The following is a 24,580-nucleotide window of genomic DNA, read 5'->3' as shown; positions in this document are numbered from 1 at the left end:
AAAAAACCAAAAAAAAAAAGGCCTTAATTACGTTTTATTTTTGTGGAATTCGAAAACGAAATGTCACTTAGATTAAGTTATTAAAACGGCAGGAATGTTAAACGCACGTTAAACGCTCTCGGGATATTAACACTTTTAGGTTACTAAAAGAATATCTTTCTTTCGTTCGTTCCCAGGGAAGGAAAGATAGCTTTCCTGACTCGGGCCGCTGTGAAGGCCACGCACGATAAACACGCTCACATCAAAATGGTTCGCAAACGATTATGAAGTGAAAGTGTGGAGTTTTACCCGAGACGGGGCACACAGACGGTCTGCGTGTGTTTGTCAGTCATTTAGCGACCCGAGCGCTGCGCGGCAGCACTGCACCTCAGAGCGCACTGGACCCAGGACACCCGCTCCCTCCCCCGTCTTCCCCATCCACCCCCACACTCCCTTCTCAGAGCCTCGCGCAGCCCAGCTCCAGCCTCACACACGTCGCTATTGAGCACACACTCTCACACCACCCTCCCCCCTCACGCCACCGCTCACGCCTGCCGCTGTCTCTGCGATCCTGCGCTCTCTCGCCGGCTTCAGTCCTCTTTCTCGCACTGATCGTCCCTCTCGGTGTTTCGATAGAGGGGCTGCACGCGCGATTGCGCTATTGATACCCACTTTATAGTGTGTCTGTGGAAAGTCACCCTCTCTCTCTCTCTCTCTCTCTCCCTCGCGCTCTTCTCCTCCTCTCCGGCTGCTCTTTGGTAAACTAACAGGGAGGTGTTAACTACTTTTGCTTGTCCAAAGCGCCTCCCGTTATCTCCGGTGCTGCTGCGCAAGAGCCACAGGGGCCAGAGCTGCTGATACTCTACCCGCAGAAAAGTTTTCAGCTTTTTGTGAGGATAAAAAAGAAGAAGAAGAAGAAGCCGGAAACCCGGGAGTCGTCTTTATGAAAAGCGGATTCATCCACGGCAAGGTGAGTAACACTCGGAGTTTTTTTGTGTTGTTGTTGTTGTTGTTGTTGTTGTTGTTATTGTTGGGTTTGAAGCTCACACAGTTTGTGCTTCCACACCTTTCCGCCGCTTCTCTCCGCTTTGGAAGCGCGTTTCGAGTCGGGAAACTTTTTCTCGGGGATTTGTAAGTGCTGCGCGAGGAGATTTCCACGCGTGGAAAAGAATGAAATATATATATATATATATATATATATATATATATATATATATATATATACATAATTATATAAACAAATCTCTTCGTGAATGCGTGTGCGTTTATATTTGTTTGTCTCTTTATATATGCGCGCGTGCATGCGCATATGCGAGGTCCCCAAACAAGAACAAGATTCTTGAAAGCACTCGCATTATTTGTGCGTGTGTGGATGACATTGTGCGTACATTACCATGGCCGAACACGACCGCCCTACAGCCGCACCGCGCGATCTCACTGCAACCAAAGGCTGAACTTTGTAAACTTTAAACATCATCACTGGAGATAAAGACGGATCACAGCTGCTGGAAGCCACCTGAATTATCGCCAAAGCCTGCAGTCAGTCAGAGAAATGAAATAAAATTTTACAGCCTTATTATTTCCGCTCCTCCCCTGGGACCACTTTTGTCTTATTAACCGGCGATTATAAGCGTCAGTCGCGGGCCTGCTGTGACTATATTTATTTAAAAGTTCGGCTTTAGTTCTTCCCATGAAGGTTTCAGGGGTTCCAGCTCACTGAATGCCTCCACCGGCGGTTTTCAGTGGAAGTTACTGTTGCTCTGTAGCACTAACGCTCGTAATGATGAAGGCATGTGGCTCAAACGGCCGCATATTGGCTCCGTTAGCTGGGGTTTAATAAACACTCACATCAGTAAGATTTTAATGCATCACAAAAAGCGCAAAGAGGAGTTTACGAAGGACTTCTGTTCCACAGCTTTGGCATCACTCATCGTTCTAAACTCTTCTGCGTTTTAATCTTCAAATTGGAACTCATATTTATATCGATTATCTATTCAAATCATACAATTACTGAAGAATTATTTGAAAAGGAACACAAGAAAAAGGAGGAGAATAAAGACGCCGAGGTGATTTTGCATTTACTTCTGCTGCCACGAGCGGCTGTAAATACTCCTCTTAAAATGAAGCTCTCACAGAAACAGACGGCGTAAATTTAAACAGAAAAAGTGCCACTTTGTGTACTCCCTTGCGCTTACACGCAAGCGTGTGCACACGCACACACACACACACAAACACACACACACGGGCCTCAACTCTGTTGGAAAACACCTGTTAACTAGGGAGCACAGTGCAATTTACATCCTTCCCCCTAAACTAGATATGCGGCACCCAGCCGGTGGAAGTCCCGGGGGCCTTCCAGCTTCATGGCCGAGCACACAGAGGCAAAGTGCGGATTCATTTAAGCGGCAGCTCCCGCTGCTGCTGCTGCGTTTGCATTATGGAAGACCACATTTGTAACATTTTTCAGTGCTTCATCGGCGGGAAAAATAATAAAAGTAATTATTACTGACATTAACAATTAACTTGATCGTTTCTTTTATTTAAGTATCACTTTGGCAAACAGATGTCACGCCCCTATAGTCTGTGTAGTTTATGCGTTTCCTCTATTCACTTCAGGCCTGACGTGTTGAATTTTATTTGTTTCCATTTCTCTAAATGATTAAGGACTCAAGGAATCAAACAGCTCGTGTTAATAGTTAAAAATATATATATTTAACTTTTGCTCACTCTTCTGTTCGCAGTCTCCCTGTACTCTGGCCTTGTCAGTCAGTACTTTTTATTTTATTTTATATTTTTTATGACGGACTTCATAGAAGGAAACAACAGAGCTCTCGAGCACGCGCCCTCATCCACGCGCATTAGTGGGCAAAGACGGAACGCTTCTGAGAGGGAATAATAAAATTAGGATTCTGGGAAAAATGCGGCACACCTATTAGCAGTAATTTCCAAGTTAAAAAGTCCTCTCAGCGCCGGCAGTAAATCGCGCGTAAAAACGCATTTTGGAGCAAAGGTGGACTCGAGGCGGGTCATTGAACTCACAATTATAGCCACTCCGAAATAAATAAATGAATAAGTAAATTAATAAATGAATGAATTAATAAAAATCAGAAACTCTGCTCCGGGTCCAGATCCACTGATCTGGTGAATCACTTTCGATTGATTTTATTGATTGTCAGATCAACGAGGCCTGACTTCTAAAGAGCAGCCGAACCTTTTTCATTTTCCAGCCAAACACATTAGCGAGCAATAATTATCTTTTAAACGGCAACATGTGCTGCTGACATATTATGTCCAATTACTCATATAGAGAACAGTGATTTATAGCCGAGGCTTCCGATGGGGACAGAACAATTTTGTAATTTATTTTGCTCTCATTTACCGGTGAAGAAAACGTTCCTTTCTTCCATATTTAGCGGTATCATTTCTTCACTAAAAGCTCCGATACTTATCCATTTCCCCCCGATATATCAATGTGTTATTGTATAACATTTCAAAGTACTAATATTCCAAAGTTGATATCCATGCATGTAGTAGTAGGTTCATTTTTTGCGTAGGTGGTGGTGTCAGTTTTCTAAAATAAGCTTCAAATCACAGTTAAATTTTTACATTTGAATTAAGAAACTTATAATGATGTATTAAACCAATTTCATTTTTTAAAAGTGTTTCTAATTTAAAGGCTCTTTTAGTCCAGCTTCTCTCGCTGGACTAAAAGAGCATTGGCATAATTGGCATTATTTTTAATTTGGGCAATTTAAAGTTGTATTTTTATCTGTATACTAATTGTGATTATTTTTAAAATAGTTACTTTTTTCAAATTAAACGTGCCTGACTGTAAAACTCTGTCACGCAGACGCTGATGTATGATTTTATTATTATTTTTGGCTGCTGTTTTCAGACTTGGTGATTCATAGGCTGCCGCTTATTTCTCGTGTCATTTGACACGAAGCAGGCTTTGCTTCATAGGCAAATTTAAAACGCCTTTTTTAATACTTTACGTATTTATTTCTCTTTAAGATAATTCTTATTTTTTTATTTATATTTTTTCTTCATTTATAACTATTTTGTGCTCTCTGTTATTAAATTCAGAGAACAAGAATAATGAGAATAATTTATAATGTATGTATCCAAAAATATGAAAGGATTAATTAATTATTTTTAAGGGAAAGAACTTAAGTGCACTTTGTAATTGAAAGTATCGAAATACTTCATTTTCTTATTTTATTTTTTTACTTAGGCCTATCCTCTCTCTGTCTCTCTCCCCCCTCCTTGCCCTTCCTACATAAAAAGTCTGCAGGCGCACAAAAGAGAAGGAAAAGTGTCGAGTTCGAGGGAAAACTAACGAAAGATGATTTATTCGTCAGCGCTTTTGATTCTACCCCTCCTCCTGCCACCTCTGTGTTCCTCTCCCTCAGCAGTCAGCTGTTAATGCTCGCCGCTGATCTCGTTTGCTCCCCTTCTTTGCGCACAGAGCAGTGGACTAAAAATTAATGTCCATTTCACACCTCTTTCCCGGATCGATAGCTGCAGGGGAGGGAGGGGAGGTGTTATTTCATTTGGGATCCAGAGAAGCGCCGCGTTCCGAATAAAAGGAAAGCCTCCCGCCTGCTTAATTATCAGGAAACCGGCTAAACTTTTGCTTTCACTGCGGCACCGCTGATCGCTCCAGAATCACATCTATAATCAGATGTAGATGCTGTGCGCCTCTGCCGCCGTGTGAGAAGCTTTTCTGCTGCTTCCCGTGTTTTATTTGTTCGTCTCTCTGGAGGAGGACAGTAATTAAGATTTTTTTTCCCCTAAAGGCGGGACTGTAACTTGTTGCAAGAAGCGTTTCTTTTCCTTCCAACTTTCCCCCCACCTCTCATTTCATTGTGAACAGCTCCCAGAATAAACCCGCTGTAAATTCACCGTCATTCAGATCCGCGCAAACTCGTTCTCATCCAAACAGAGGCCATTTCTCACATTTGGAAATACTAAGGCGTCATGACGCGCGCATTAACACCCCCCTCCCACCCCTTCTCTCTCCCATAGTAAATTAACCACGATCCGCTCAGTCTCGACTAGTTTGATGATGCTCCCCCCCCCCCCCCCCCCCCCGTTTATTAAGTCCTATCAATATGCACTAATTCCTCATTCTTTATTAAAAGCAGAACCAGGTCCTTCTCCACTTATCCGACATCTCCTTCCCTCCCCCCACGCATCCGAAATCCAGAGTGCGTTTTATTATATTTTGTTGTGCTAATAAACACTGGAGCTTATTTGACATGCAGACGGGTAATTGAAATAAACGCGTCGCCGGTAAATAACAAGTGTTTGAACACGCAGACACGAGAGCGAGGCCCTCCTTGGAGAGAAAGTGCGTCCTGCGCCGTCTGCATCTTAAAACTTTGTGTCATTGTTGTCGCGTTAGCGCTGATATAATCACCGTAATTAAGTGCGGAGAGCCGGATGCAATCATTTAATGGCTGGATATTGTAGGGCTGTCGCGCTTATCAAAACCCACCAAATGTTTTCCCTCCCTGGAAATTGCAGCCTGTCTGCAATGCAGAGAGTTGTTTTTTTATGAGGAGGTTTTGATTGATTTGTATAATACTTCATATTTGAACTTGAAGCAAAAGTTTTTATTTTATATTTTTTTTGTTTTGTTTTTTGTACAAATTACTTTCATGTCATCATATCTATCGATTTATATTTAAGAAAAAAAATCATACTAGATATTTTAACATGAATGAATGTGCTTTGTCTATTTTATTAGCTATGGAAGCATTATTAAATCATATTAAGGACCTATGTGGAATACAGGCCTCCAATATTGATGTCATTATTTTTTCTTTTACCAACCAGCAAATGAGAATTCATGTGCAGTCTTAAAGTTTATCCTCTCTCTGCAAACATGCAATTATTCCTTTTATTGATGACAGGAAAGGGGAGTAGCTCACGTTCAGTCATTTTTCTGCTGGACGGAAATCACTCCATGGAGGGGATGCGGCACTGTGTGTTTAATGGTTTGATTGCATTGGAGAAGGCAGCCACTGGTAATGCCGTTATAGAGGGAAATATCACTTGGAGACGTTATTGGCAACAAGAGAAAGTCAAAGAATTAGCCTAATGGGGAGAAAGAGGTGGTGGCGGGGAGAGAGTTGTGTCGGGTGTCAGATACTTTCTATTCTCCATATTGCTCTGTGTCTCTGTGCGTCTGTCTCTATCCCCTTGCACCACCACCTTTGCCCCCCTCCCCAATCCCCCCCCCCCCCCCCACCCAGCCGCCACATCATATCTCTCTCAGGTTTCCCCCCTATCCGTCAATTACACTATGAACCGGATCACAGGCTCCCTGCTTGGAAAATAAGCTAATATTCACCCACCACCCCCCTTTCTCTCGCTCCTCTCTCCTTCGCACACCTCCCCAGAAGACACCGTTGGTGCATTTGCGTCCATCGATTGCACACAGGCGCTATTCGTGTAGCCTACTTATCATTTTTCTCTGCGGCCAGCGAGTCATCCAGGCAAGAAGGAAACAAGACTGATACAGGGAGGGTGATCTAAGCAGCCAGTGTGGAAATGTGCACACACACCTGCAGAAGCGTCGCCTTTTCACATCTACAAATCTGCACACAAAGCAGACTGATATCCACATAGCCACTTTATGCTCTGTGGACGGCTTATGATAAGAAAAGGATCTGGTTGTTGCTTGAGCATCCTCCTGCCGCCTGAGGCCGACTTTTGACCTCTGTGATGAGCAGAAAGGATCATCGGCGTGAACAGAAGTTTCTCTCTGGTCATATCATTGATACTTACTGCACAGTAGAGGATTATATTGCAGCAAAAGCTGTAAGTGAAAACAGTGTACCTGGCAACAGTTTTTCCTTGTTAAACTGGAGCTAATTGGCTTGCACGCAGCCTGTAGAACAAACCGGCCAGCCGCCTGTCTGCCTGCCAGCCTGCTAGATTAGTGGCTGTTGTTGTACAACCCGGCACAGCAATAAAGACTCATAGGAGGGTGGCTGGTGCCACACACAGTCAGTTCCACTCCTGCAGGATGGAGAGCAAGCATGCCACCTGTTTGGCTCTTTTGTATTTGAAAAGTCAGAATTTATAAGGATTATATCTCCAACAGAAGACGGTCTTTTCTGGTTTTAACTTCACTGTCATAAACTCAGGTACACCTTCCATATTAACAGCACCATAGATAAAGCACAGGGAGTGGTTTAAAAGAACTAAAGAGCACAGGGTGGTCTATATGTTTAATTCTATGAAAAGCTGTGTTTATGTGCATCAAATTCGATACATCCAAAAATTAACAACATTATTCGAGCAAACAAAAAAACAACAACATGCAGATACTTTGTTAAACCAAGAATCCAGCAATTACCTTTGATGATGGTGATCCATGAGCTATGGAACAGTGTGCTTTTCCCATTTAGCCTTGCCTGACACCAGAAATTAGCTGGCCTCGCTGAAGTAGGCCTCGCTGCTGCTGCTGCTGTCATGAATAAAAATTCCTGCCACAGGTCCAGAATCATTTCTGTGTGCAGGCCATGACTCTGCGTCTCAGAAATCACAAAGACTCATTTGAGAAAGAAATCCCTTTTTTACTTTGCAGAATGAATGTCACAGAAAGCTTCTTGGAAAGACCAAAAAAACACACAGACTCTCTTTATTTCTGCATTTAAACATTTGGAAAGAAAACACAAAATGAATAAATCGCTCATGGTTAAGCGAGAAAAAAAGTCAAGAAAATCTACAGAGAACATCGCACTCTTGTCCAATCATTATTGATTTTACTGGTGAATATTGTGTCATTATCCACCCCAAGATGATATCCGTATGTGTGCGCGTGCTCCTCTTATTAAATCTAACTGCAATATTTTTCACTGCTGATGCATACATCTGCAGTTAACTGCAGCAGCTGTTGACTGCAGCAGCAAATAATGTGGCTACAGATTTCATATCAGAGAAGAATGAGCGAAGAAGAAAAAGGGGAGGAAAGAAACACAAGAAGAGATATTCGAAAGACATTTGGAAACAAAATTAGGGTTTTAGAGGCGAACGGAAAGACAAGGACAAATAATATGAGCGAGAACAAGAGAGAGGAGAGAGATAAATGCGTGTGATTCTTATTCACAAGGACGTTTGAGCTTTGCCTCGCGGCCAGACATGAATGAGTAGATTTCAATAGTATCGACTGTTGCTTCGGACATCAGCAAACACGCATGTACACACACACACACACACACACACACACACACACACACACACACACACACACACACACACAGAAACATCTACTAGAGCACAAACACTGCTGTCTGTCTGGAATACAGAGCGGACCTGTATGCAGGTCAGCTCACACTTTTTTATGCTAAAATGCACGCACAAGCACACTGTCCTTATACAAGCCAACAGTTTACTTATGTTTCCCTCTATGTGAGCAGTACAGAGCCAAATATTTAATATCTGACCGTCGGGTTTTAAATAGCAGTGTTTTGTCTTTACTTTCGGCTGATGCAGTGCTCTCTCAGTGTGTCTTACCCTATAGCTTTGTTTGTGCTTAAAGCTTTTGTCGTTTCTGGCAGCACAGATTTATGTTAATGACTTATTCAGAGAAGGCACCAGAGCTGCACTCGTGTCAATTACACATTATGTGGATGCTTAGTTAAAAAGCCACCTATCCCTGTTTACTGAAATGCCCCAAACTGTGACCCGAAGAGATCAGAGATATAGTGTGTGTTTTATGATTTTTTTGGGTACATGTTTGATTTCATATCTATGAAAATGACTGCTACCAAGAATATAGATATTTAGATATAATTAATAAATATAAATATATATATTGTGTGTAAACCTTGAATGTAGCATCTATTTAACTGTGCTGACATGCTGAGGTTTAATAGTGTACGTTGAAATGATTATGCTAAAACATGATGTACCAAAGCTTTCAGGATAGATTGCAGAAGCTTAGGATGGATTTTAAGAGCTGTAAATTGTATCTGAAGTGTCAGATAATATTTTGTTCTCTGAGTTTTGCTGTCTCGCTTTTACACAATATGCTCACAGTGTTAAAGTCAAAAGCCAGGACTTCAGCATGGAGGCGTCTGTTAAACTACGCTGCATGGCTTTGTGTAGATTTTTTCTAGCATTCATTTGTCTATACATACATGATTTGGTATGTGTGAGTGAATCTGTGTTTGTGTGTGTGTGTGTGTCCACCACAGAGATGCGATGAATGACACAGCTTGGCCTGTCTTGTAATAGAATGTAAGAGTGGCACTTTCATGCTTGTCAACAATCTCTAAATATACCCACCGACTGGGAGGTGCACGCTAACACACACACAGACACACACAGACATTTAGACAGGCCTGCGGTTTTGACTGCTTTTCTCTCCATCTCCATTAGAGAGGAAAAAAAACTGCTTTGCTTCCCGATAGTTTTGCAGATACCCCTGCACACACACACATACGCGCGCACACACACCAGTCACAGTCGACAGGATATTTTTATAACAACAATTGGATTCCTCTCCGTTCCATTCCAAAACTCAAGTCGGCACATTGGAAAACTTGATTTGACAAGTTTCAGCGCCGCTTTGGAGCAGCAAAAAAGCGTCAGTTACACACTCGAAGCAGCCATGCGGGAAAAATATTTATTCCAAGCAGTCAACAAAAAGGAAGGCTCCGATAAAAAAAAAAAAAAAAAAGAAGAAGCTTGCTCTTTGTCACTAGTGTAGTTGTTTGGAGCTCAATTTCCCTCCTGCGTCTCTGAACCTAACATTCCAAGCTGTTTAGGTCTCTATACTCCACATGTTGATGAATGAGGTAATCCACTGCAACATCTGGGCGGCAGAGATAGTGATCCTAACTTATGAAAAGCGTCAGATTATGGCTGACCTGAAGTGATGTCTTGCATTCATGATTCCACCATTAAAATGTCTCCAACTCTTGTTTTTTTTTTTTTTCTTTTAGCTAACAAAGCAATCATAAAATTCAATGATTATCTTAAGAAACCAATAATAACGTTTATGGCCACATTCACCAGTTATCCTATGTGGAATCTGCGACTCCACCTGCTGCCCACCTCCCAGTAACTCATAATTTCTGAGTAAGATTCCCTCTCAGAATGATGTAAATGCACATTGTTGTTGACACCGCAATTTCGCAGATTGGTACAACATTGTCAGTTAAAGTGCAGACTCGACGTGAAGAGCCCCTCTTGCTGTTTGTATTTAATATCGCCCTGACAGCTGTATCATTCTTGCACACTGTAATCAAATTATGACAGCGTGGTAAATGTTCCCCTGTGACATTTTCTATTATAAAATGCATATACCCGGTGTCAGACACTGTGTGGGTGGTATCCATCAATGGCAAATGGGATTGTAAGTGGCACGGACCGACATTATGCATATTTGCGTTAGATGTAATTGCGCTTGTATATTGATGATATACATAGGTGTATGTCATCTAGAATTATGATTGTTTTTTTAGTGATGAAGTTAAAAAAAACGAAAAAAGCTTTTTGACACTTCTTTTCATGTAATATTACAAATACACAGATTTTAAGGCCTCGAAAACACACACACACACTCATGCTTTTGTGCGTATGCAGGACCACCAAGCCAGAAAGCAGCCAGATTATGTGAGTCACCCTGGGAGATGAGATATGTACCCTTTGCTCTGTTATCACACCCTTTCCTTCCCTCTGTCTTCCTCACCTCTCACTATCTTATCTATTTTCTTCTTCTTCTCCTTGTTTCCTCACCTCTAATTTTTCATCTCCCGCCTTCTCCTCATCTCTCCTCATCTCTCCTCTCGCCCTCCCTCGACTCGCTCCTCTCCTGCTGCGGCCTGTAAGGAAATATCTAGTGTTCTCTTATTGGATTGGCTGCTTCACGTTGGCGGCCCTTCACTCGCTGCCCGCCGGCCTGTTGGGTAATGATAATAAAATTGAAATATCTTAGTACTTATCAGTGTATTACCTTGCTATCAACACCTCAGACACACTCCTATTTTAGAGGTTACAGAGGAGAAAGAGCGATCTGATATACGGCGTGAAGACAGTGGGTAGGAGCAGAGAAAGAGAGGGGGTATACTGAGAGACAGAGGAAGCTGTGGGACAAAGAAAGCAAGTTTTGTTGTGGTCACTTATGGAAGGTGTTATTTCCTGTATCGACTGCGATAGAGGAGAGAGAGCGTGGAAAGGGGCGTTGGTGGGCTAGGAGTGAGGCGTGTAATGCGACTCTGTGGCATCAGTCCAGACCAGAGAGGTGTGTTATTGTAAGCCCTTCTCAACACTCCGTGCTGGTCTACTGTACATTTGCGGTAATGTAAAACATCTCCCCCACCAATCTCTCTGTCTCTGGGCCTTCTCCTTTCTCTTGGCAGTTGTTGTTCTGCATATTTGTGTGTGTGTGTGTGTGTGTGTGTTTCTGTGTGGGAGGCAGAGCAGCGTGCCAAAGCCAAGATCAGGTTTGGAAATTGATTTGAATGAGTGTTGTGGACAGCTGATAGCTATAAAAGATTTTCTCCTTTCATTTCCCAGGGAGTTTCTCCTTTGATGTTGGCTGCTAGTCAACACAGCTTTGAACCTTGTCTAGAGAGGCTGCTACTTGATACTGTGTGAGTTTGTATTTGTTGTGTGTTTATGTATGCACAAGGCTTCACGTTTGACCTTTTTTAAGTTGCATGAGTGTCGAATTTTGATGGCACGAGTGAGACTTTAGATTGCTTTTTTGGGGGGGATAATATATACATATACATGGTACACGTCATATCACTCCTGATAAGCTGTTAAATTATGCATATTTTCTCTTAATCTAGCGCTAAATCCCACCGCTGCGTATTTGTAACAAGCACATCTTTACCTATTCTAAATCTTAACATATTGGACCTTTAATAAGGCAGCCACCTTCAAATTGCCCTTTGGGGATAAAAATCTCTGCAGTGTTATGCTGTCGTTTCATCGGCTGCCTCTCTGCGTTCCTCTGTCTGACCAATCGCATGCTACAATCTAATCCCCGGGAGGGAAAGATTCTAGTCTGTTGCCACGGATGCCGAGAGGTCGTGGGGTCAAGTACGGCTAATTTATTCACTCAGTCAGATTTCCTCTGGCTCGTGGATGGCAGATGGCGAGGCCTGATATGATATCACCCATCTGAATCACTCAAGGGAGAAGGGAGGGAGGCAGAGATGGGGAAGAGAGGGAGAGATGGGAGGGATGAGAGGAGAACAGATTGACAGGAGAGATGTAAAAAGAAAGAGAGGACAGATTAAAATTGGGGGGAATTAAAAGTGGTTAGATGGAGAGATAGGGTAGCATAGCCTGTGAGGATGCAGAGTGTATTCGCCCCACCAAGTCGGGGCGCTGAGCTGAACATTGAGCCACACAGGCTGTTATCACATGTGTGGGTGTGGGTGGAAGTGTGGATGTGTGTGTGTGTCCTTATCTTAAGACAAGTGGTTCTGGTCCAATAATATCCTGGGAGATGGTAAGAATAAGCGGCTTAGACCAAGATCTGAGATGGAAGAGGGAGGGAGAATAGCTGGCGCTAGGGAGATGAGAGGAGGAGATGTGGATGGAGAGAAGAGGAAGAAGAGGAGGAGGGGATGGATAGATTAGGATGGAGGACAAGGAGGGGGGCATTTGGAAAGAGATGAGACGTAGAGGTTTGCAGAGATCGTAATGGAAAGATGTGATGTGGAAACAGTTTATAGAAGTTTTTTTTAAAGAGAAGGAGGAAAAAAGAGGAGGGCAAACTGAGAGAAGTTTGTGGCTTGAAAAAGTTCTTGGCTTTTTGTCAAAGGGCAGGGATTTACAGGATTTGATCAACAGTGTCAACTCGAGGACACTTTTTCCCAAGAGGTTTTGAGTTTGTAGCTTCAACAACAGTGCTTAAGAACACTCTGTCCCCCAAAGGCTTTGAATTCAAGCCTTGGCTTCCAGCAGCTTCTTTATTAAAAATTTTCCACTCAGCTCCTCTCCTTTCCACTGCATACATACTGAGAGCAAGGCATCGATCTTTGTTGGAAAAGCAGCACGCCTCTTGTTTCTGAAAGTACCTATCATTAAGGAAAGATGAGGAGGTCTAAGATAAATGTGAGAGGGTGTGCAGAGGGATTTACATTTTTACTGTGGATATAAAGAAACAGATGAGCTGATTTGAAGCCCTCTGCAGGCACAGCCAGGACGTTTCTGAACTACCAAAAATGGCGGAATTGACGAGAAGTCTCAAGTAAATACCTGAATATCTAAATTAGTTTATGGGAAGCTTTCAGTTGAAAGGTTACTTTGCACTGAATCTGAAACATTATGCACAGCTCTGAGTCTCAGTTGAAATCTAATGCTTGTGTTTTGTGTGTCCTCAGTTTGGTGACCCCCCTGAAGATGCGGAATCGGCTTTGACGACCTACAGATATCCACCTGTCCCAGAACATTCAACTTAACCAACAAATCCAGCAATCAGGAAGGAGAGAGGAAAAAACGTTATCTAGAACATTCATTGTATTTAATATCAGCACTAACCTAATCCAGACTGCTACTTTAGTGAATGACAGAACATGCCCAATGGCATATACGAGGCATGGAATGATCTGAACTGAACAGAGTTTGAGTTTGGTTATTTGGTTAGAGGCAAAATAGAAAACTTTAGTTCCACTGCAGAGAAATGAACTGAATTCAAGCTAATCTGAACAGACGTTGGCTGAGTCTTCATTTTCTTCAAAAACACTCTTTTCTCACTAAGGGCTGTTTTTGGAGCCCCTTCCTTCAACAAGCCAAAACCTTCAAGTCTCCAACCCGGATTCCCTTACTTCTTCAGACCCTTTCCAAGGGTCTTGGACATTGTTTTTAATCTCATTGAGGAGGAATAATTTCCTCCTTCTGAAATTCCCGCAGCCTTCTTTGTCAATCCAGACATGGACCTCCACCGGGCAGCTTTCAAGATGGAGAGTTCCTCCTACCTGCCCAATCCCCTGGCTTCTCCAGCTCTCATGGTCCTGGCCTCCACAGCCGAAGCTTCTCGCGATGCTTCCATTCCCTGCCAGCAGCCGCGTCCCTTTGGTGTGCCAGTTTCTGTGGAGAAAGACGTCCATTTGCCATTCAACAACGGCTCTTACACTTTTGCGTCAATGTACCACCGCCAAGGCGCTGTCCCACCAGGGTTTCCCAATAGGGACTTTCCTCCATCCCTCCTTCACCTCCATCATCAGTTTGCCCCACCTAACCTGGACTGCTCGCCCATCAGCATGCTGAATCACAGCGGCGTTGGCGCCTTCCGGCCCTTTGCATCGCCTCCAGAAGATCGGGATGGGGCACCAGGAGGGTATCAGTCTGCTTTCACCCCAGCCAAGCGCCTCAAAGGGTGCCTAGATGCAGAGTCTTCACCCCATCTGCGGTACTCTGATGCTGAAGGGAAAGAGTACGACTTTGGTGGTGCACAGATCCCCCCCGGGGGCTCCCCCAGCAGCGCCCTGAAAGCAGTGGAAGACAGTGGGAAAAAGATCTTCGCTGTGTCAGGCCTCCTGTCTGATAGAGAGACTTCATCCAGTCCTGAGGACCGCATTGAACGCTGTAAGTAACCATTCATATCTGTTCCACATCTCGTTTAGCCACATCAAACTATGCAAGCACAAGTGTGACAAACCACAGGAAAAAGTAAATTAGTGAAAACCTAACAGTATGAGCATACAACATACAGTACTAACATTAATGAGGGATTATGGACTGGTGCTTTCAACCTTTATCAACACACACAGTGAAAGAATATCCATTGTAGTTATCCCTCCTGAATTAGGCACCTGGAAAATCTATAACCAGGAATACTGGGGCATTGGTAATGTGTTGGAGGCGTCTAGTGGAACAACACTCAAACACTTTACGTTGACATGTGTGTCACCTTTCTAAACCATGTTGAAAATATCTAACACATTATTGCTCTAAGGGTGTTTTCCAGGATAAACCCGAATAAATCCCCATTTGCTCTTGTACGATGACAAATTTATACACATGCAATGACTGAGCCAGGTTTTTTTTTTTGCATTATACATTAAACCTGTTCTAGATATATTGTTTCAGATATGACAGGTGGCAAAATCACAACTTAAAACATAATAATCTTGCATTAAAAAACACCCAAACTGATACAGTGATGCAGAGGGGCAAATTTTTCCCATTATTCTACATGCAATTATAATAGTAAGGCTTGCAAACTAAACAGATTTACACATACAGGCACACAGAGTCCACTGTAATTCTAAACTAACTCAAAGTACAACTTGCTGCAGTGTGTAAAAGAATGCAAATGTTCACACATTAGCATCACACACACCAATAAACAATCACATCAATGTTTTTCCTGTCATCATCTCTCCCAGCTTTCCCTATATCCTTGTTTCAAAAGCCCACAAGCTCCACTGGTCACATTAGCATTCACCAGTGGAAGGATGCCATTTGGCCCTCATGCACTGGGAATCTGATTAGTATGTGAGCATGTGTGTGTGTGTGTCTGTGTGTGCGTGCATGTGTGAGTGACTGGTTCAGAGACCGGCCATGCTCTTTGCCATCAGCATTCATCATAGCTCCACGCTGGCAGCCCTGTTGCCAAAAGATTTACCCACATACCCAAAAGCTTGGCAAGCCATGTTTGCGTGTGTGCGCGCAATAAAAGGAAGGTGGAAGAGGAGCTGTAAGAATTCCAAGCGCAAATACGCAAGCATGGGCAAACACTCTTCCACAAACAGCTTTTAGCATGAGCGCCGACAGCTCCTACACATGTCAACAAGCTGTATCGGATCCCAGTGACAAATTAGGAGAGAGGCAGACGGCGACGTGCTTATGGTGTATAATTTAGGCAGTCTTCCCTTTTTTGGTGTTTTTAATTATTCAGCTTTTCTTCTTTTAACTTAACACAGTGTCTCACCTTTGTCGGCTTTTTCTACACTCTTCCTTTTCCCAATCCTCTTCCATCTTTGATCTTGTGTGTGTGTGTGTGTTTGAGGGATGCATCCTTGATGGAACACATGAGAGACAGAGGCGACGACCTGAGACTGATCCGATAAAAAAGACCACTGCGGGAAAGACAGAGAGGGTGAGAAAGAGAGGAATAGAGGGAGGACGAACAGAAAGGAGGAAATTGGGAAGATGACACCCAGTGGTTTTTGCAGGGGGTGGAGGGTAAGAAGGAAAAGAAAGATATCAAAGTGCACAAAATGCAAGAGAAAAGGAAACGAGAACAAAGAGAAGGAAAAGAGAAAAATCTCACAGATTATGTGAGGTTCATTATGTTCCAGATTTAGCTTGAAATCTAGGCCTGTTTCACGTGAAGCTTAACATCTGTTTGTGGCAGCACTAAGGCACACCTGCACTGCCTTGCTCAAGAGAACTCTGAATGGTGAGTAACACACTACGATGTGCTCATAATTCGTGAGCAATAAGACCGAGGGCAGAGACAGAATGGGAGATGGGTACAGGGCTTCTGTGCTGTCTTTTGGAACGGCTGAATCTGTATCTAATCAGGTTAAATCTTGGCACAAGTAGCCGGCACCTCTACCATAGGCTTCTAATGCAATTGGATGTGCAGAGGCACTGCTTACAGCAAAGAATTATGGGTTCTCCTTCACTGGTTTTGGCTATCCAGGGGAGGCGTAAAGAACAAACAACACTTTGGTACAATCCCATGAGAACAGCGCCCTTGCTGCTTCACACACACATTAGCTAACTAGCAGCCTCTCTCTGTGTGTGTGTTTGTTTGTTTTTTTTACACATACATGAGGCTATTTTTTACTTCCACTGTAAAAAAAAAAAGAGGTTTTTAATGTTCAGGATCATACAGTGGTGACCGTGAGTGTGGTCTAAAAAACGTCATTATTATTGACAGGCATTTCCTCAGGTCAAATACATAAGCTAAGATATCATGCTAATTTTCATTTATAGGGTGTAATGTTTTAAACTCTTAACTATAAAATCCTCAGATCTCCAAGGAAGTTTGCTTAAACTGTCCTGCTTAGCTCATAAGAGTGCATCCAGTGTAGAAGTGACATTGTAAATTTCAGGGAACTTTGAGTCCATGTAAGCCATTAAATCTGCACCTTATCTAGGCTGGGGTTATTTATAGTACATGGGTCTAATTTATGGTTGCTAATAAAGTACTGATATCCTTCTCCCCTTCCAAAATACTAAATTAATTGCATGTGACTTATTGACAAGATTAAGTTCAAAACTTGCTTGTTGCACAATTGTAGTAAAAAAAAAATTCCAATAGGTGCCTAAGTTAATTTCAGACTCCAGCTTGCCAGTGTTATCTCTAATTACTTACAGAGCTTTGCATACAGTAGTCGGCCACAGGAAAAGAACAGAGCAGAGCAGTTATGGCAGCAGGTATGATACTGATTAAGCAGGTTGCCAAGTGGCTTGCAGATGCACAACAACTCTGAGTAGGTTAAAGCAGCTTAAATAAATGAAGATGATCAACTGGATGTGTACAGGGGTATAAACTGAGCTGTGAGCTGCTGTGAGCTAGCTGATTGGGATTGTCTCTGTGGCCTGCCTGAATTAGTGCTGTGCTTGATTTAGCAGGTTCTTCTAATTTAGTGTAAGCCATTAGGCATACTTAAGCAGACACCTGATCTATCTATCTTGCTCGCAATGCCTTCACTTCAGTGCTATCAGGAGGATGCAGATCTTGTTGTTCATGAATGAATTTACACTTAAATTCAACCCATTTTCACCCCTCTTTTCAGTCACGTCTCATGCAAGTTAATCCCAGGTTAGAATGCGAGATTTCCTTTGCTCTACACTTAAAAAAAAGACTTTTGAAAAACTCGAAAAACAATGTAACCCTAACTTCTTTGCATGGAGTTTGCCTCATGCCACTCCAAGCAACAGTGGCCTACTCTGTGCTAAGCCTCCTTAAATCCCTCCACTGCACCGGCAGGCACGTTGGCTGTTAACTAAACTTGCTAACCTGTCAGCCACTAAACCGTCACATAAAGGCCCCATCATGCCTTAAGAAGACTATGCATGTCATATTATGGTAAAAGCTATTACCATTTACTGTATTCACACTGTGGGATTTTAGCAGAAGAGCAAAGGAATACAAAGTGGATGAGGGTTTATGTCAGTAAATGAGAGAAAGGAATTATGGGATGTGTGATTGGTATTAATGCGAGTGTTGACAAATGAAACAATCCACCCTTGCAGTGTACTTGTTTGTTTGTGGAGGGGATTTGACGGTTTTGCGTGACGTGTCAGTGTCACGTTCCATCATCTTTGCCCCCCTCTCCCTCTGTCTTCTCTCGTTCTTTTTCCTGCATCTTTTCCCCATGTTCCCATCCTTTTCCTCTTCCTCTCCCTGTTTATTTTTTTTTTGTGTGTGTCTCCCAATAAGAGTGTGTGACCGCTGTAGTCTGTTTGTTGACATTCTCTCCGCTCTCCACATTTACAAGGCTGAGAGATTTACACTGACCCTCACCCCAAATGCCTAGTCCAACTTCCTTGCCTTTTTTTTCTTCTTTTCTTTTGTGTTATGTTCTACACACACACTTTACATACAGGAAAAGTAGGTGAAAAGCCTTATTTAGATGACAAATGTTAAATTTTAAAAAGGAGCAGAAACGTTTGGCAGGAAAAGAAAGTCCAGAAATTTTTGTAGCAACTGAATGAGGGGAAGGAATGTATGAAGGAGGGAAGAGTAGAATCAGATAAAAGAAAGGATGAAAGAGCAGTGGGAAGGAAGGATAGGAAGAAACAGGATGGTGAGATGTTGAGCTGAAATGCATATCCCAGCTGCTGGACTGAAATAAAAGCAGAAGAATTCTTATGAAAACATGACCGAGACAGGTAGATAGTGATAATACCTACGAAATCTGATCTTTATTCAAGAGCTTCCTAATCATCAATCCAGAAATTAGACCTCAAAGCCTCGCTGGAAACTTTTCTATTTGAAGGGAATGGGTTTAAAAGTCCCATTTCTCTCTGTATTCCCATCAACCAACATCAGGCACAGCTGTTAAAACACACAGCAAGACTCCTTCTCTGCATCCTCCTCTTCGCCTTTCTTCTGTTCTTTTTTTGGTGTCGCCTCCTTTTTTCGCGTGTGTTTATGTTCACCCTCATCTAAAACAGAGCAAATGTCATGTGTGTTGTTTCTTTTTGGGGCTGAGTTGCACAAAAGAAAAAAAAAATCCACGGTAGAGAAAAATAAACTGTAGACGAAAGAGCAATGAAGTTCTCAGAAAGGGATGATGGATGATGTTAGCGGGTGTCAAAACAGATTTTGTCTTGGTTCGGGGTGTTTTTGTTTTTTTTTTTGGTCCATCTTTAGCTGTTAGCGGTCATCACTGTGGGATTCCTGCACCCCAATTCCCACAGACTGACTGTCAGTCAAGCAAAATTCTTCTACGTGGACTCTTTCTGTCTTTGATTTATTTGTTTTTTAAAACGTTGTATTTTTTTTGGTCCTTTCCATTCCTTTTTGGGTTCAGAAAGGATTCAGAAACACTCATCCTTCTCCTTGTCCTCACATAACAATCTGCCCTGCTCTTCACTCTTATCCCTCCCACCCACCACCACCACCACCACCACCACCTTCCATCTCTGCCTGTCACGGTCTAGTGGCAGGGTTAAGTTAAGTAAGAGTGTTCTAATAATTAGGACTGGGACTCGCCTGCCTGCTCTCCTGTGTGTGTGTGCATCTTCCTGTCAGTGCTTAGCCAGATGTTAAAAGGCTTGTCCCTCTCATGTTGCCTCCCTGTCAGTTGCCAATGTGTGCCACACACACACACACACACACACACACACACACACACACACACACACACACACACACACACACACACACACACAGGATCATGAGGGACTGTCCTACTTGCGGTAGCTTTGTTTACCCTCAAGTGTGAGCCCTTCTGCCCTTCTGGCAGCTCCCCCAGGGTGAGGAGTGTGTGCGTTTTTTCCCTGTCAATAACAGCCTTTATGCATCCAACTCATATTTTCCTCATATAGCAGCTATAACATGTGAGCACATAATTATTAAAGGCTTCTATTTGAAACAAAAAGCAAAAAGAAAGGAAATATTTTCATATTTCTTGTTGTAAGGAATATGAAAATATTTATTTACTATCGCTCTTTTATGCAAACTCCCCACCCCCTTTCTCTCTCTGGGTGGTAGCTGGAAGCAATTGTCTACTTATGTGTGTGTGTGTGTGTGTGTCAGTTGGTGTGACTCTTGCAGTCATTGTTGCGATGCTGCGCAGATCAAGGATTAGTTGCTTCCTGTCGAGCCTTTTGTCTGCCCAGCCACTCCATTTCAACATAGATCACTTTTGTGTGTGTGTGTGTTTGTGTGTGCATGAGCAGCAACTGAGCTGGTTTAAGACACATGAAGGAGCGAGGATGAGATGAGAGGAATCCCTCTGCAGCACTCTGCAAAATATTCTCCAGCCTCAAAAGTGATTTCATCTTGTCTCCCATAATAGGACACCTGCTAACACGGTGACATATAATAACCAGCTTGTTTCCACTGCTGCTTTATTTATCGAGAAAAACTAGAAGCATGTAATAAGGATAACACTCAAATGAAAGGATGTTACTTTGCAGGCAAGTGGTTGCTTTAAAATGAAAGTTTTACACACACACACACACACATGCACTGGTTCCGGAATTCCACTTTGTTCCCTCGGTGACATCAGCTCAGCCAATAAAAACCCCCGTGTTAAAACTCCGCTGAGCCTCATACAACTGCAGCACACCTGGCAACACAACACACATTTCTTCTTCTTTTTTTTTAATATGGACACACAGTTGCACACAATCGGCCTCACACAAGACCCTGGCGTGCCATAGCCCCAAACTGACCTCTGCGGTGTGCTGGCTTTTAAATTTTGGTACATTCGCGGTGCTTCGTCTGAAGAAAGCATGTGACAGGACTCTAACAGCACACAAACCTGATTTATTGCTGTTAATGCTCGTCGGCACAACAAGACGCAAATTGTCATAAAAGCAGCTCAGATATGTTCTTTTTCTTAAAGCAAAGGTCAAGCAAAGCGTTCTGTAATTTGTGGTTTAACTTTCCCCTAAAGGAATCTAAGTTAATGCAAAAATGATTGCCGGGTTACTTTATGCACCTTTAAGTTTTTTTCTTCAGAGGAGCTTCGGGATTCAGACACCTTTTAATGCAGACGTATTAAAACATTCCTTTTCCCCCTGTTTCCTCTCCTTTATCTTATCCTGCCACCTTCTTTGCCCTGTTCTCTCCCTCCGCTCTGTCCTCCCCCCTTACTCTCCTCTCCTCAGTAATCTAATCTGCAGCCAGTTTGTGGATGCAGTCTACTGTGACAGACCCCCCCAACCACCATCACCACCACACACACACACTCCCCTCCCACTTTTCTCACTTTCACACACACAAATAGCAGGCCCTTTTCCAAAAAAGGCCCACGTCTTGGCAATGCCCCCCTCCTCCACCACTCCCTCCTCACCCCCTTTCTGCCTTGGTCACACCCTCTTTAATATTGAATTATTCATCAAATCTGATTGGTTCCTGCTGATGGCGGCCATGATGCGAGCGAACGATTTGTGTGTGTGTCTGTGTGAGTAGGGGTGTTGTGGGTATGAGATCGTTAGCGCTTCTCAGTGCATTGCTGCTTCACAAAGCTGGACCGGCCCATTCTTCAGTACATGCACACGCATGTGCAATTTAATATATAATTATTTTTAATGCAACAGGAGCCACTAAATCATCCATTTGCACCTGTAGCTTTGTGGAAGTAAGGCCCAACTCTTTGAATGGAAAGTGTGTTTTTGCATAACTTTTCTTCAAGATGGAAGTTGATGGCAACTTGTGTTATTGCCACCAGCGCTTCCTCACTGGTCTCCTCCATCCGAAAAGTTGCCCCCACTAACCCCTTATCACAAAAGCTTAACATCTGCTGCAGGAAAAGCCCCCAAAGTCACTTGTAAAGGTGAAACAAATCAATAATGCATGTTTTATATGCATGCCAGAGTATGTGTGGATGTGTGTCTGTGTGTGCACGCTCATATGATTTGCATACACCAGAATCTATACTATTCAATACTGGGAGTGCGCTCTGGCATGTGCAGAGATTTAAAGGTTCTATTCGCTCTTTAAGTCTGATGTCATTAAACGCTTCCAGGTTCAAACTCTCCTTCAGTTCTCAACCTCAAATGGACACTGCGGCATCACTGAGAGTTAAAAACTGTCTAAATTCTTTCATCTTTATTAAAATGACCAGTGTGGCTGCACTGCCGGGGGTAACAATAAAGTTTAACATCTAGAAGATTAGAAGTTAGCAAACAGTTAGCTTGCTTTCCATCTAAAGATGACATACCATGTTCTGACTGAGGGATTTCTGATGAACTGAAAGGTACAACTCTACTATCACTTCGGACATAAATGAAGACAGAAAACCAAACAGCAGCAACATTTGTAGGGTTTACTGAAGTTGGGCTAGCTGGTATATAACGGTGTGCTATGTGGTGGTTAGATACAGAGCTATGGTTAGGATACTATAAAGACATTAGCACACTGACACTGAAGGGTGAACGCTAACCTTTTTTCCCCTAAATAAAAGTTAACGTGACAGTCTCCGATTGGGTAGAGACAAACACAATCGCAGGGCAGCAAAAAGATGCTGTAAACGGACTAAACTCCAGAACTCTGCAATATACTTTTGCATGGTTTTGGAACCTGATCCCAGTTTTATGTACCCATTCAAATCTTTGTTAGCCTCAGAGTGATTCTTTTCTGACCTATTCAAATATTTTGTGTCTGAGCTTTAAAACATGCTGCAGATGAATGGTGATAATAAAACCGTGAGAGGCAGACAGTGACTATTTTTAGGGGTTTGTTCAAATTAAATAGAACAAGATACAAAGCATTAAAACACGTTAAAAAGACAACAGCCTTAATGAGTACAGTGTAGTTTGGACGCAGAAGCAGGTTTCATACATCATCACTTAACAGATAGAAGATAGAAGACTATGTCCCACCATCCACTTAATAAGCACACTGCCTTAATTCATAATTTATAGTTAGTTAAACCAAGCAGCCTTTGAAAGTGCTCCAACTAAAAGGTCATCTGAAAGCACTGGTCTGAATGAATCATCCCATGCTCATGTAAAGATACTTCAGCAGCAAACATAATGGTGTGTGATCAGGTTTGTCCACAGCGCTGCCTGTACCTCCGCTATGCTTCTGTATGCCTGTGAAATTGCATTCATGCTGCAGACTTTGTTAAAGGCATAAACAGTCGATGATCACGGATTTGCCCGCACTTCAAAGAAAGATGTGGATAAAGAACGGATGTTTGCGCACATGTGTGTTTGCGATCCCAAGACATTTCACATTGACCTCGTGGTGCCTCTGCATATCTAGAAGGCATTAGAGGAGCCGAGCCCATGTGTCCACGAGTGTGTTCTTTAAGAGCTGTGCAGACTACGTAATAATCTTTGTCGGTGATCACAACACAATTTTGAACACAGTGAAATTGTGCTAAAAAACAAGAAAAAATACCATATGCACAGCCAAGTGCCCTCTTTAGGTTCTCTTCTTCAGCCTCCTTATTTACACCCCTTTCCTTTGCTTCCCCCCTGTCAGCGGGGGGTGTATGGAAACCCAGCCCACTGTTCAGCAGATGAATAATTTAGCGGTGTGTGTATCATCTGTTTACCGTGCTAATCCATCTGTCAGCAGGCACCTATCGATTCGCGCCTGCCTGGTAATTGTGCATCCGTGCCTCACACACACACACACACACACACAAACACACGCAGATGAGCATCCACAAGCCCACACATTTAGTATACACACACACACACGCTCACACACCTATATGATGTGCAGGTTAGCTCATATTCAGTTCCTGGAGTTGTCAGCTGGTCCTCTAGACAGTTCATTTACACTGAGTCAAACTGAATTTAGGGTCAAGGTCAGAAAAAGTGTCCTAACATCGGATGCAACACATTGGAGAGTTTTTGTTTTAGAATATTTGAAAAGGGTTTTTTTTATGTTTCTTGAAGAACCCCCCCTAGAAACATCCATTAATATATAACATTCATGTTCTTGGATTTAATTACATTTTTGTTGGAGCTATAATGAACATATCTGTCCATCTGTTCATCCATTCTCCTCATGTGAGACTAGGTGTTGAGCAATCAACCTTGGCAAAGAGGTACATCTTAGCTGATTGTTCTTATATATATATATATCACATATTATGATGTAGTTGTGTTGCCTGTTTATCACCTACAAATGTAATGCCTTCCAAAAGCATTCTATAATTTTAATTTCACGTTAGTAATATCGTCCCATAACATCTGAATTATATATGCTATATATTTACATCATTCTTGACACTAAACACCTAAAAATAATAACAATAAAATCACAGACCAAACAATACCATAGCATGGGAATCTATTAGTTTGCAGATGAAACACTTTCTTCAGTGCCAGTGACATAACCACAGTTTTAAAACTCCTCAAAGTACTCTTCCAGATTCTACTTAAAGTAATCAGTTGTTGATCAAAGGGATGACTTTGATCTGAAAAAAGAAAGAAAGTAAAATGTGTAAAATGTGTCAGTGAAAGTGGG

General features: G+C 42.6%; 1 protein-coding gene across 3 annotated transcripts in view; it reads left to right on the top strand.

The window, feature by feature from the left end:
* The first annotated feature begins 500 nt into the window (after positions 1–500).
* rnf220a (ring finger protein 220a) overlaps positions 501–24,580 on the top strand; it is a 167,698-nt gene continuing 143,618 nt past the window's right edge. The window contains exons 1-2 of one of the 3 annotated variants that reach the window (XM_085438078.1): positions 501–949; positions 13,341–14,544. In XM_085438078.1, coding sequence (XP_085294204.1) covers positions 13,890–14,544 — 655 coding nt within the window. In that variant the 5' untranslated portion in view covers positions 501–949; positions 13,341–13,889. The remainder of the gene's footprint in view (positions 950–13,340; positions 14,545–24,580) is intronic. The other 2 variants (XM_085438077.1, XM_085438079.1) reach the window with 2 other exon arrangements.

This window comes from Copadichromis virginalis, linkage group LG18 (assembly GCF_057382275.1).
Source record: "Copadichromis virginalis isolate Kocher_CV1m ecotype Utaka linkage group LG18, C_Virginalis_male_GT1.1, whole genome shotgun sequence".
Lineage (NCBI taxonomy): Eukaryota > Metazoa > Chordata > Actinopteri > Cichliformes > Cichlidae > Copadichromis > Copadichromis virginalis.
This window is presented reverse-complemented; position numbering and strand designations above follow the sequence as displayed.